Raw genomic sequence first — 14116 nt, 5'->3', positions numbered from 1 at the left:
CCACAAACTGCACAACACGATCAGACACCACATTCAGGGGTACCCCATGCAAGCGGACCACATGCTGCACAAACAATCTGGATAAGGTCTCAGCTGAAGGTAATGCGGACAGGGGAACAAAATGAGCCTGCTTTGAAAATCTTTCCACCACTACCCATACCACCGTATTACCCCTGGAAGAGGGAAGATTGGTAATAAAATCCATGGACAGGTGGGTCCATGGTCTTTCGGGAACTTCCAAGGGCATCAGCTCCCCCGCCGGCCGGCTATGGGAGCTTTTAGAACGAGCGCAGATCCCACAACCAGAAATGAGTTTCTTTATATCAGAACCAAGGGTAGGCCACCAGAAGATCCTAGCCACCGCCAGTCGCGTGGCTGATATACCACGGTGAGCACACAACTTGGATTCGTGGAACTCTTGCAAGAGTTTAAGGCGAAGTTGCTCTGGGACAAACAACTTGCCCCCTGGCTTGGCCGCAGGAGTCAGCGACTGGGCCCCCTCAATTTACCGTTCCAATTCAGACGAGATCCCTGCTAACACCACCCCAGGGTGCAGAATGGAGGACGGTGGCTCAGGGGCAGACACAGGGTGAAAACTACGAGATAAGGCGTCAGCCTTGATATTCTTTGACCCTGGACGGAATGTAATAGTAAACTGGAAACGAAAAAAAAGTGACCAACGGGCCTGTCTGGGCGTTAATCTTTTAGCAGACTCAATGTATGACAAATTTTTGTGATCAGTGATCACAGTAACCGGGTGACTGGCCCCCTCCAAAAAGTGACTCCACTTCTCAAACGCCAACTTGACCGCAAGAAGATCTCTATTGCCTACATCATAATTTCTTTCAGCAGCAGAGAACTTCCTGGAAAAGAAAGCACATGGCCTGAGGTTGGTTAGAGTGGCAGGCCCTTGGGACAACACTACCCCCACCCCCACCTCGGAGGCATCCACCTCCACCACAAATGGTTTGGACAGATCTGGCTGTACCAACACAGGAGCAGACATAGAACATTTTTTCATCATCGCAAAGGCCTCTTTTGCGAGCGAGGACCAATTTCTCACATCCGCACCTTTGCATGTTAGATCCGTGAGAGGTTTGACCACCTGCGAAAACCCCCGGATAAATTTGCGGTAATAATTGGCGAACCCCAAGAAACGCTGAAGACCCTTAAAATCTTGGGGTGGCACCCAATCCGCAATGGCCTGCACCTTCTTGGGGTCCATGCGAAAACCCTCACAGGATACAATTAATCCCAAAAAAGACAATTCTTGCACACAAAATACACATTTCTCCAATTTGGCATACAGATGATTTTCTCTCAGTCTTTGGAGAACAGTTCGTACATGTTCCAGATGAGAATGCCTGTTGGAGGAGTATATCAAAATATCATCTAAGTAGATAACGACAAAATGACCAATGAGATCCGAGAATACCACGTTGATGAAATTCTGAAATATGGCGGGGGCATTGGTAAGACCAAATGGCATGACTAAATTTTCAAACCCATTCATCCCCCTCTCGGACCCTTATCAAATTATATGCCCCCCGGAAGATCCAGTTTAGAAAACCACTTTGCCCCTGATAGTTGGTTATACAAGTCGGGAATCAACGGAAGGGGGTACGTATTCCGTACAGTAATCTGATTAAGCTCCAGAAAATCGAGACAGGGACGTAACCCGCCATCTTTTTTCTTTACAAAAAAGAAACCTGCCGCCACAGGTGAAACTGAAGGACGTATGTGTCCCTTGCGCAGACTTTCAGCAATGTACTCCTTCATAGCAGACGGGCTTTAGGTAATTTAGCCCCTGGGACCAGCTCGATAGCGCAGTCAAATGGTCTATGTGGCAGTAACGTCTCGGCTTCGCTTTCAGAGAATACATCTTCGAAGTCCTTCAGGCATTCCAGAATACCTTCCAGCTCGACAGATGATACAGACACAGATTTAACAGGTTCAACCAGTAGTGCGGATTTATCACAAAACTTAAAATCATTAAACCCCCATTGAACAATCTCCCCCATTTTCCAGTTAATAACTGGGTTATTGTGTTGTAACCAGGGCATACCCAACACCAACCCTGCAGGTAGATTGTCCAGAACACAACAACTTAGGTTTTCCACATGAGTAGCACCCACTCTGAGTGAAAACAAGTCAGACATAAAGAGAATTCCCTCCTTAGTGAGGGGAGAGGAGTCAATGGCCACCACCTTGATCGGAACCTTGAGCCTAACTGTCCCTATCTTGCAGTGTGTGACCAACTGGGAGTCAATGAGATTAATCGATGATCCGCAGTCCACAAAGGCTGTAGAGGGAAAAGAACTACCGTCCACAAACAGTTCCACATAAAGTAACACTTTAGAAAACGAGGAAAAGAGTACCTTAGGCTCTGAGTAGTCTCCCCGTTGACTACCCAGACCTAGTTGTTTCCCGCTGACCGGGTCGAAGACGGGCAATCAGTACACTGCCTTTTCCAATGTCCCTTTTTACCGCAGTAAAAGCATAACTGCTTGTCCTTCCGGCGTTTCGTCTCCATATCCTTCAGGGAGAGGGCGCCTACATCCTTGAGCTCAGGGTCAGTCTCTTTTCCACTGGGGAACAATGGAGTCTCCACCTGCATAACCCCTCTGGGTCATGGCGTCCTCGAGAGAGTTAGGTGGGGGATGTAACGCCAAGGCATCCTGCAGCCACTCGGACAAGCCTCTGCGAAAGAGTCCTTGGAGTGTGGCGTCGTCCCAAGAGACTTCTGTGACCCAGCAGCGGAATTCAGTACAAAACCACTCAGCCGAATGTTTCCCCTGACAGACGCTCATCACCATGTCCTCTGCCAATCGCACTCGGTCAGGCTCATCATAAATGTGCCTGAGGGCCTCAAAGAATGCATTCACAGACAGTCTCTCAGGGGCAGTGGGAAGAAGGGAGAAAGCCCAAGCTTGTGGGGACCCTCTTAATAACGACATAATGACCCCTACCTTCTGGTTTTCGTCCCCAGAGGAACGTGGTCTCAAACTAAAAAAAAGTTTGCACCCCTCCATGAAGACCCTGAACTCCTTTTAGTTCCCAGAAAAAGTCAGGCAGTTTAACAGGTGGTTCCGGGGACACCAGAACAACATCCCTCGCCCCAGCCCCCAGAGACCCAGCAGATAAAGCCCCTCGCACTGTCTCAGAAACCTGCTGCTGAGAACAAGCCAGAGCTTGCTGCTCCAGAGATAAACCCTGAAACATCTGAGTCAGACTTTTCATCTGGTCAGCCAGAGACTGTATGGGATCCATAGCTCTCTACACAAAAAAACCCAAAAAACTTAATGGTCAGTTATAATGTCAGGATCCTGTCAGTGCCGGCGTGCACCCTCCGCTGAGCAGGGACTCACCAGCACTGTAGGGGGGCTCAGGGTCAGGTACAGCTGGAAAGTACAGATACACAGTACCTGTGGACGCTGAAGTTTAGCAAGCAGTCACAGGACCTATGGTCATGTGACTGCAATGGGGCGGGGCTTAGCGTCCTGCTTTCAGAGATGGCAGGACACTATACAGAAATACTCAGAGTCAGGCAAAACGGAGGTCATACACAGAGATATCAGTAAAGTACCAGGGATAAGTCAGAACGGATAGTCAGGGCCAAGCAGAAGTCAAAACCAAACAGACATAGAAGGTACCAAGCAGAATCCAAAGCAATATGCAGAGAACAGACCGAGTCATACACAGAGAATCAAGCAACCAGAACACAGCACAAACACACTCAGGGGTCACCATACAATGCCAAGGGCGAAAGTATAACTGACGGGGGATGGGAGCTTCCTGAGGCTATAAGAAGCTTTCCCAGAACCAATGAAAGGCCACCATAATAGGTCCCAGGTGTGCAGGTAAGAGTCTGCACTGAGATAAAAACATTAACCTCAGAAGTGCCGGTCACCCAGCACTGGTATCATGACACTTTCAAGGCACAGTTGTTCATGGATTTTACTGTCCTATGACTTAGGCTGGTTTCACATTTGCGCTTTTGTGCACAGCGCATCGTGCGCACCCGTGCGCATGCGCACTGCGCACCTATGTTTAACATGACGTGCGCATGGTCTTGCGCACACTTGCGTTTTCGTGCGCATGCGTTTTTTTGTCTTTTGCGCCAGGCGCGCCAGACGCAACATGTTGCATTTTTTGGTGCGCCCTGTCTCGGCAAAAAAACGCATGCGCACGCTTGCGCACGGAATGTGCAAAAACAACACATTGAAGCCTATGGGAACGCATGCGTGCGCATGGTCTTGCGCACGGTTGCGTTTTTTTGCGCATGCGTTTTTGAGTGAAACAAGTCTAGAATGTTCTCTAGACCAGTGGTCCCCAACCTTTTTTGCACCGGGGACCGGTTTCAAGCAAGACCATTCTTCCATGGCCCGGCAGGGCGGGGATGGAGGTGTGGCAGGGGCGGGGCTTTGGTCATAAGGGGGCGGGGCTATGGACACGGTTGTAGTGTAGCAGTGCATACTTATAATTAAATAACATTTATAATGTGACTCAACTCACCATAGGTTTTGAATAAGTGCTCCATCACCCCCTTCTCCCCATCATTGCCTTCACCCCATCACTCCCCTCTCCCCATCATTGCCTTCTCCCCATCACTGCTGTCTCCCCATCATTCCCCTCTCCCCATCATTGCCTTCACCCCATCACTGCCATCTCTCCATCATTGCCTTCACCCCATCACTGCCATCTCTCCATCATTGCCTTCACCCCATCACTGCTGTCTCCCCATCATTGCCTTCACCCCATCACTGCTGTCTCTCCATCATTGCCTTCACCCCATCACTGCCATCTCCCCATCATTGCATTCACCCCATCACTGCCGTCTCCCCATCATTGCCTTCACCCCATCTCACTGCCGTCTCTCCATCATTGCCTTCACCCCATCATTGCCTTCACCCCATCACTCCCTTCTCCCCATCACTGCCTTCACCCCATCACTGCCGTCTCTCCATCATTGCCTTCACCCCATCATTGCTTTCACCCCATCACTCCCTTCTCCCCATCATTGCCTTCACCCCATCACTGCCGTCTCTCCATCATTGCCTTCACCCCATCACTCCCTTCTCCCCATCATTGCCTTCACCCCATCACTGCCGTCTCTCCATCATTGCCTTCACCCCATCACTCCCCTCTCCCCATCATTGCCTTCACCCCATCACTCCCTTCTCCCCATCATTGCCTTCACCCCATCATTCCCTTCTCCCCATCACTGCCTTCACCCCATCACTCCCCTCTCCCCATCATTGCCTTCACCCCATCACTCCCTTCTCCCCATCATTGCCTTCACCCCATCACTCCCTTCTCCCCATCATTGCCTTCACCCCATCACTCCCTTCTCCCCATCATTGCCTTCACCCCATCACTCCCCTCTCCCCATCATTGCCTTCACCCCATCACTCCCCTCATGGCCTTCTCCTCATGTCCCCATCTCCTCCAGGGCCAGGCTACACAAACACAGACCAACACACACACAGACATACATACACACACATACACACACACATACATATTATACGTACACACACACAGACACCACCTCTCTCCTCTCACCTGCCCGCCGCCCGCGCTTCCTCGCTCTGACACAGCAGCGGCCGCGCTCCTCTCTGTGTCAGTCAGAGACAGGAAGTGCGGGCGGCGGGCAGGAAGCTGGACGGGTCCTTGCAGCTCCGCTCCTGCTATTCCCTCTTGCAGGCAGCGGAGCTGCTTGATCGCTCCCTGCCCGCCGCTAAGAGCTGCTGCGCGCCGCCCCAGCCCCCGCTACGCCACTGACCGCCCCTGGCTCCCCTTGTGTCCGCGGACCGGCAAGGGCACTGCAGCGGCCCGGTGCTGGGCCGCGGACCGGCGGTTGGGGACCCCTGCTCCAGACAATGGAAAAAATGTCACACCTAAAAACGCATGTGCATAAAAAAACGCAAACGCATGCAAAAACGCATGTAAAACGCAAGCAACGCTGCGTTTTTTTGACGCATCAGCGTGCGCATGACGTTAAAAAACGTGCGTTTGTTTTGCGTTTTTCTTTGCGTTTTTTATGCGCACGATGCGCTGCGCAAAAAACCGCTAATGTGAAACTAGCCTTAACTGTTTTTGTAAAAGATGCACTGCTGTAATGATTGACATAAGTATTATTAATATATCAAATGTACAAACGTCAATATTACTGCTTATATGACAAGACCTTTCTATTATTGTTGCTTTATTATATAGGTCAGGGCAAGCTCTCACTCACTTTCCAATGTAATGAGACATTCCTGATTCCAGCAAGGTTTAACCCACCAATAATTATTCTTTCGCTCTCGATAGGTCCAATTACTGAAAAAAAAAATAACAGGTGAGATTCATACATACCAACCATTATATTTCCAATGGAGAAATAACACTGAAAAGTACTGTAATCCACTGTGACTCTAAGGCTGTGTGCACACGTTGCAGATTCTGCTGTGGAATTTTCCACGCAGATTTTGCTAAATCTGCAGGTAAAATGACCTGCGTTTTATCTGCAGATTAATTTAGTGCAGTTTTTGTGCGGATTTCCCCTGCAGTTTTACACCTGCGGATTTCTATAATGGAGCAGATGTAAAACTGCAGCAGAACTGCACAAAAGAAGTGACATGCTGCAGTTTTAAATCTGCACCAAATCTGCGTGGAAAAATCAGCAGCATGTGCACAGCGGTTTTTGTTTTACATAGCCTTAAATGGTACTGTACATCACTTGCAGTTCTGCAGGGCCAAATCTGCTGCAGAACTGCACCAGAATCTGCACCGTGTGCACATACCCTTAGTCATCAGTATAAATGCTCCTGGTCCACTTGCCCACAGTGAGTGACACAACATGCACGCTGTAGGATATTTCCAACTACAAACCTTTAAAACCATTGCAATAAGGTGGTGCTTGAAAGTTTGTGAACACTTCAGAATTTTCAGTATTTTTTTTAATAAATTTGATCTAAATCTATATCAGAGTTTTGACACAAGTGCTAAAATTAGATAAAAAGAAACAAATATAACACATTAATTTAGAGTCACAAAGGAACCCAAGGCAACCTCTGAGCAAATAACAGCCTCTCCCAAATTAGCTAATGTTAATGTTGATGAGTCCACCATAAGGAGGACATTGAATAACCGTTACGCATGTGGTTGTGGAGCCACAGTACCACGGTCCGGGGAGATCCTGAAGGGGCGTAACATAACGAACACTTGGTTCTTCACTAGAGCCCTTGATGTGGTTAGACTTGAACCCAGGTGGATGCCAGTTGCTTCTCCAGGACAGACCTAGGAGCTGCGGTAGCTGACCCCCAAAGGGGCAGGGAAGCAGGACCGGTCAGGAACTGGATCACAGGGAGACATGCAGCTGGTAGACAGAACAGTTACTGGTTAGAAGAGTTCAGGAACACAGGATGGCCTCAGGTACAGGATCACATGTGCAGGATCAGACCAGACTGGTAAAGGTAGCAGCATAGGTGCGGACAAGACAGATCAGGCTCAGGACGTGGTAGAGGCAGAGCAGGCTCAGGAACAGGATACAGCAGGGTAGACAGGCATCAGTTCTGACAAGACAGGCAGGATCGGGTACAGGCAAGATAGACAAGCTCAGGTTCAGACAGGGGCAGGCAGGATGGACAAGAGTAAGGTTCAGACAGAGGAGGCAGGTTGGACAGTCCCAGGTTCAGACGGCACAGGTACAGGGACCTTACAACTTGGTAGCAGAAAACAGATTGAATACTTAAGTTGCTAGGGCATCTCCCAACTAGGGAGGGTGCCTTAAATATTAGACATTGCCAAGATATTGGCTTGGTTTTCAGAGGCGCACATTGGCCTTTTAAGAGGCAGGGAGCGCGCAAGAGCCCTAAGCACACTCCCAGGAGACCTGCATGCTGTGCACAGGTTTTGGGAGGAAACAGATACTGAGGGAGTGCAGATGGGTAAGTGAACACGCCGGCGCCCCTGCAGGGAGGTGGAAGGGATTTGAGCAGGGGCACCTATGCTGTTCTAACTGTACTCCCCCTTATGCCCCCTCTTCGTCAATCCTGCTAGGTATCTCTGTAGAAGAAGTGGAGAATGAATATTTTCTTTAGACTTCCATGACCTTTCTTCAGGTCCAAATCCCTTCCAATCGACTTTAAGAAAAATTATTTTTCCTCTCACCTTCCTCAAGGCTAAAATATTCTTAAAGACATCCTTGGAACTGATGGCAGCAGGTTTAGCACCAGGGTCCTTCAAGAAGGGACTAAGGATGATTGGTTTCAGGAAGGACACATGCAAGGAATTAGGCACACGCAAAGAGGGTGGCAGCTTAAACTTATAAGGCACAGTATTAATTTGCTTGATGACACCAAAGGGACCGATGAAGTAAGGACCCATTTTGTAGGATGGAATCTTGAGACGTATGTACTTATAAGATAGTCACACCTTATTCCCTGGATGATAACAAGGTGGATTTAAGCATCTCTTTCTGCATGCCTCTTCATATGCTCAGATGATTTCTCTAAAGTGGACTTTTTGTCCTCCCATAGCTTCGAAAAATCCTTTGTGACAGCATCACCTGTTGGGAAGATAGAAGTTGCTGTCACTGGAAGAAAGATTCTTGGCTGTTGACCAATGATAATAAAGAATGGAGAACTTGCCAAAGACTCACTTATGTGGTTGCTATAGGAGAACTCTGCCCATGGTAAGAGCTTGATCCAACCGTCATGATGTGCGGTAGTGGAGTGCCATAAGTAGCTGGCCAGAATTTGGTTGATTCTCTCCACCTGTCCATTGGATTGAGGGTGGTATGCAGATGAAGAGTCCAACACTATGTTCAGAAGCTTGCACAAAGCTCGCCAGAATCTGGATTTGGACTGGACACCTCGGTCAGACGCGATGTGACGAGGAAACCCATGAAGACGGGAGATGTGCTGGATGAATTCCTTCGCAAGCTGGCAATGGGGTAAAATGTACCATTTTCGAGAAGCAATCCACCGCTACCCAGATGACCGAACAGCCCAATGACACAGGATGGTTGGTAATAAAGTCCACGGCGATATATACTGCCTGATGGCACAGGTAGTGGTAGGAGTCACCTCAACGGAAGATTTTTAGGAGTTTTGTTGTGATCACAGGAAGGACAGGAGGAAACAAACTCCATGATCTTCTTACACATGGTGGGCCACCAATAGTGATGTGATATGCTGCAACATCTTTCTCTTTCCGGCATGACCGGCCACCTTGGAGGAGCGCCCCATAGTGGAACTCGCCTCTTATCCGATTCTGACACCAAGGTCTTTCCAGGAGGAATCTGCGAAAAATTTACAAGAGCCACAGTAACCATCTTGGATGGCTCGATGATGAGTTGGGGTTTCTCCTCTTGGTCGCTGGGCAGGAAGGAGCAGGAAAGTTCATCAACCTGGATGTTATTTTCACCTGACCAAAAATGCAGAACAAAGTTAAAACTGTCAAAAAATAGTAGACCACCTAGCCATAGACGTTCAGTCTATGTGGGGACTTCAGATAGGTGTCAGAGTGACTGGCCCAGTGTGACACAACCGCCAATCTGTCGGTCACTAAACTGCAAAACAAAAACACACCAGGAAACACCAGGGAAAACGTTAACAACGGTGGGCCCTGCGATAGGGAACGGGAGAATGGACACCTCCTGCGCTCACCTGAGGATGTGCCCTGCTCTTACTAACGTCCCTATACAGGTTTTTTCAACCCGTCGCCGAGTAGGATACCTAAACCCTCACTTGCGCTGCTCCTATCCCTAAGTAGGGAATTGGCAAATGAAGACACTGGTCCCACCGCTGCACTAAGACTACACAAGGTAAGTTAAGACAAACACCACAGGGAATAGGTAACACAAAAACAACACTTAGCAATGCACCGCAGGGTAAGGCAACAGATCACAGCATTCAGCTGAAGCACCACTGCAACAGCAACCTCCTGTCTTCAGCACGGTTGGTATCCAAAAGGTCCTGTCTCATCAACAGTCAGCTGATGCATCAGGATGATGGGAGTGGTCACCACCTACATCAGCAAACACAGCAGCAATGTAATTACACCAGCAGCCACCGGGGAGAAAAAATGACATTAACCCCCGATGGCCTGAAAGGAAAAGAGTTTTTATATGAAACACCAAATCTGCCACAGATCCAAAAGTGGATTCTGACAATAGGCCAGGTTTGTTACACCGCTCCGACATACTCACCCGGCCTCCGCTCCCATGCCATCTTTGCATACTCACCCGGCCTCCGCTCCCACGCCGGAGCCTCTCGCCAACCGACGGCCACGATGGTCACCTCTGACAGGCTCGCAGCCAAAGCCATCTCTGCATGCAATGAGCATGCGCCATAGGCCGTGGCCACGCCTCCCTTCTGCTTCTTGTGTTCCGGCTGTGCCCTGACCCGGAAGCACCTTCGGACCAATAGCAGACCAGACCGGGCCATATCAGGCCGCTTCCCCCTGAGGGAGGCGCCTGATCGTTGTGTTACCTTGCACACTGGGCCCTGCTTCCTCCTGTGCTCTCTGCAGCCTCTCGGTGCCGTCCTCGGTGTTTCCTGCAGCAGCCTCGCAGTCTGTCTTCCGTGTTCCCTGCAGTATTCTCAGTCCTGCTTCAGTGCTCCTGCTTCCTCCATCTCCTGCCCTGTTCCTGGGTTCCTGTTCCAGCCTACTCCAACCCTGCCTACGGTGTTCCTGCTCCAATCAACTATCCACACTGCTACAGTCCTACTTCAGTCCTGTTCCTGTGTTCCTGTTCCATCCTACTCCAGTCCTGCCTCCGGTGTTCCTGTTTCATCCAGCTTTCCACACTCCTACCGTCCTACTCAAGTCCTGTTCCTGTGTTCATGTTCCTTCCTACTCCAGTCCTGCCTCCGGTGTTCCTGTTTCATCCAGCTATTCACACTCCTACAGTCCTACTCCAGTCCTGTTCCTGTGTACCTGTTCCATCCTACTTCAGTCCTGCCTCCGGTGCTTCTGTTCCATCCAGCTATCCACTCTCCTTGAGTCCTACTCCAGTCCTGTCTCCTGTGTTCCGCTCCAGCCATCTCTCCACGTTCCAGCCTTACAGTCTACACTTCAGTTCCACGCTCCCACTCCAGTCCTGAGCCACCCCTCTCGGTACCGGCTACCGTGGTACTTGAACCCCTGGGCCTGCTCCTAACGGTCCCTGTATAGAGGTCGGTTCCACCGGGAAGCTTGCCCGGGGCCCCTCGGTGCCACGGTCCAGAGGGTCCACTCCTGGAGATTCCGGCTCCTGACCACCCACGCTAACGTATGATCAGGCCATGGACTGCGCCGGTACCATTGCTGCTACTCAGAAAGAGTTGCTCTTCCTTCGGGAGAATCAGGGGCGCATTATGTTGGTCATGAAGTCTATAGACAACCGTTTGTCAGCCCTGCAGGTGGCCGATCCTGGAAATGCCACTCAACTGGCCAGTCTCCAACAGGAGCTGGGTCAGCAACAAGATACTCAAGCCCACATTTTGTCTTACAAGGCCTCCTTTGACAGTCACTTGTCGGCCCTCCATGCTGCCACCACAGCCCCGACTCCTTCCTCCGCGTCTACAGCTCTCCCGACGCCCCACCTCGCCAAACCGCCTCGCTTCACCGGGGATCCCAAGCTCTGTAGGGGTTTTTTAAATCAGTATAGCCTCCACTTAGAATGGTTGCCGCAGCAATATCCCTCTGACTGGGCCAAGGTGGCTTTTATCATGTCCCATCTGGAGGGAGAGGCCCTGTCTTGGTTGAACCCCCTCTGGGAATGTGATGACCCTGTAGCCTCGAGTCTCCCAGTTTTCCTGGATACTTTTCGCAGAGTCTTCGTTGAGCCGGGCCGGTTAGCCTCTCTCACTGACTCACTCTTTAACTTACATCAGGGTTCTCTCACGGTCGGACAGTACGCTATTCGCTTTCGCACTATCTCCTCCAAGCTCGGCTGGAATAACGCGGCTTTGGTAGGGGCATTCTGGCGCGGTCTTTCAGGCAGAATAAAAGATGAACTCGCAGGTCGAGATACCCCATCCACCTTAGAGGACCTTATCTCGCTGGCTACCCGCTACCCGCATTGACCTACGCTTCCAGGAGCGCGCTCGGGAGTCAGCGAGAGAATGGAGGTCCACCAGGCCAGTTCCCCTTTTCACCCGTTCTGCCAGTCCCCGTTCGGTCGGGACCTCTTCTCCCTCCTCGGTCGAATCCATGCAGATAGATCGCCTAAATTTGGCCGAGTTGCATCAGAGAGAGAGGCGGGCACAAGGTCTGTGCCTCTATTGCGGTGATTCATCACACTATGTCTGCACCTGTCCTAAAGACAGGGAAACTTCTCCACCTAGCTCAGGTAAGAGAGGTTTCCCTAGGTGATGATGATCCCTCTCAACCTCTTACGATTTCTGTGCTTTTGGTTTCAGGGGAGAGACGTGGTTCCGAGGTGGCCTACGTGGATTCGGGCTCGGCAGGTAACTTCATTCGACCTGAAGAGGTGGATAAATACCAAATTCCCGTGGTTACTCTATCTAACCCTATCCAGATTGCCGCCCTGGATGGCAAACCACTACAGGTGACCGTCACCTTGGTCACTGAAGAAGTGGAGTTGCAAGTCGGAGCCTTACACTGAGAGAAGATAGCCTTTTACGTTTTGCCTAAGCTCTCTCACGCCATTCTACTCGGTCTTCCATGGTTAAGGACTCATCAGCCTGTAGTCCAGTCAAAATACGAAAAAAAAATCCTTTACCCTGAACAAATTTCAAAAAAGCATTTTATTGTTTTTTTTTGGTAGTATAACATGTAGGGAAAAACATACTAAAAATTTACCAAGATAGGGTTACCACAAAGGGTCCAAATGTGATGTCAAAGAATATGGCCGCCAAAGCTGTAAAATGTTAAATGCGACTCGCCTTTCAGTGTCTATCATATTTCTTTTACAATTACTACTATTATTATATTTATTATTTAACAATTTATTTATCTTATTTTACAGTGCTGAGAATGATGGAAAGTCAAGAAACTTGCCTCTTATGCAGCCATGAAGAAGAAGATGACGGAGAAACAGTGGTGATTGGTGTGAAAGGAGCTGAAGGGATCAATAAAGCCAGTATTGAGAGGGGCGTTTGCACTGTGGTAGCTGCTGGAGCAGTGGTGCACAAGAGATGTTGTATGAACTACATAAACAAGAAGCAAATAGACTTGCATAAGAAAGCTACTTCCGTTCATCGTTCACCTGCCAAGAGAGGTACATGGGTGCCTACTGGATCCTATGATAGCACGATGCAGTGTTTGTTCTGTGGACATGAAGTGGTGAAGACAAGATCTAGTAGTGATTTCGATGACTATAGCTTTGTTAAAACGGATGGATTTGTAAGGTCCATCTTGTCACATTGCAAATAGCGTAATGATGACTGGGCAATCACCATTCAAGGGAGAATCGCATACTTTGGGAAGGACTTACATGCTGCAGACTGTCTGCATCATCGTTCAAGTGGCATTAACTTTCGGATAAATTACGGAATTCCTATGCGTCATGGTGGTGGATCTACTACAAAGAAACCGCGGAAGCTAGGGAGGCCGATGAACATGGACCAAGAGCAAGCGTTCTTGAGAATGTGTGCATTTCTCGAGGACAACGATGAAGAGCAACTGACTGTCACAGATCTTGCAAAGAAAATGACGGAGTATCTTGTAGAAGGAGACAGTGCTGCCTATAGTAATAAATGGCTGAGGTATAGGCTGGAGGAGAGGTATGGCGATTCGCTATTCATAGCAGAGTGTGAAGGGTTGCCTAACATTGTAACGTTCAGTGAAAAGACCAGAATAATCCTGAGGGGACTATTTCCGTAGTCAGGAAACGGATGAAGAAGCCAAGAAGAGAGCCATCATAGAGACTGCGGCCAAACTAATCAAGAGCGATATCAAGTCTAAGATCCCATCTTCAACCGATGAATATCCGAAGACTTCTTCACTTGAATGTCAGTCTGCCTTAGATTATCTCCCCCTGAGTTTGCTTTGCTTGCTTGAAACCCTCTTCGTTGGAAAGGACATTAATAGGAAGGTTGCAAGCATTGGACAATCAGTTGTTCAGGCTGTACATCCCAGGGCTGTAGTAGCTCCATTGCAGCTTGGGTTAGCAGTCCAG

At 49.4% G+C, this 14116-nt stretch overlaps 1 protein-coding gene across 1 annotated transcript in view; it reads right to left on the bottom strand.

Annotated features, from left to right (window-relative positions):
* Positions 1 to 14116, bottom strand: part of IL12RB1 (interleukin 12 receptor subunit beta 1) — a 241423-nt gene that overhangs the window by 110343 nt on the left and 116964 nt on the right. The window contains exon 7 of the mRNA XM_073545077.1: positions 6242 to 6324. Within this exon, the coding sequence (XP_073401178.1) occupies positions 6242 to 6324 (83 nt within the window). The remainder of the gene's footprint in view (positions 1 to 6241; positions 6325 to 14116) is intronic.

This window comes from Dendrobates tinctorius, unplaced genomic scaffold (genome assembly GCF_039654945.1).
Source record: "Dendrobates tinctorius isolate UK_male_01 unplaced genomic scaffold, ASM3965494v1 ptg000011l, whole genome shotgun sequence".
Lineage (NCBI taxonomy): Eukaryota > Metazoa > Chordata > Amphibia > Anura > Dendrobatidae > Dendrobates > Dendrobates tinctorius.
The sequence above is the reverse complement of the archived record's forward strand: the minus strand, read 5'-3'. Positions and strand labels throughout refer to the sequence as shown.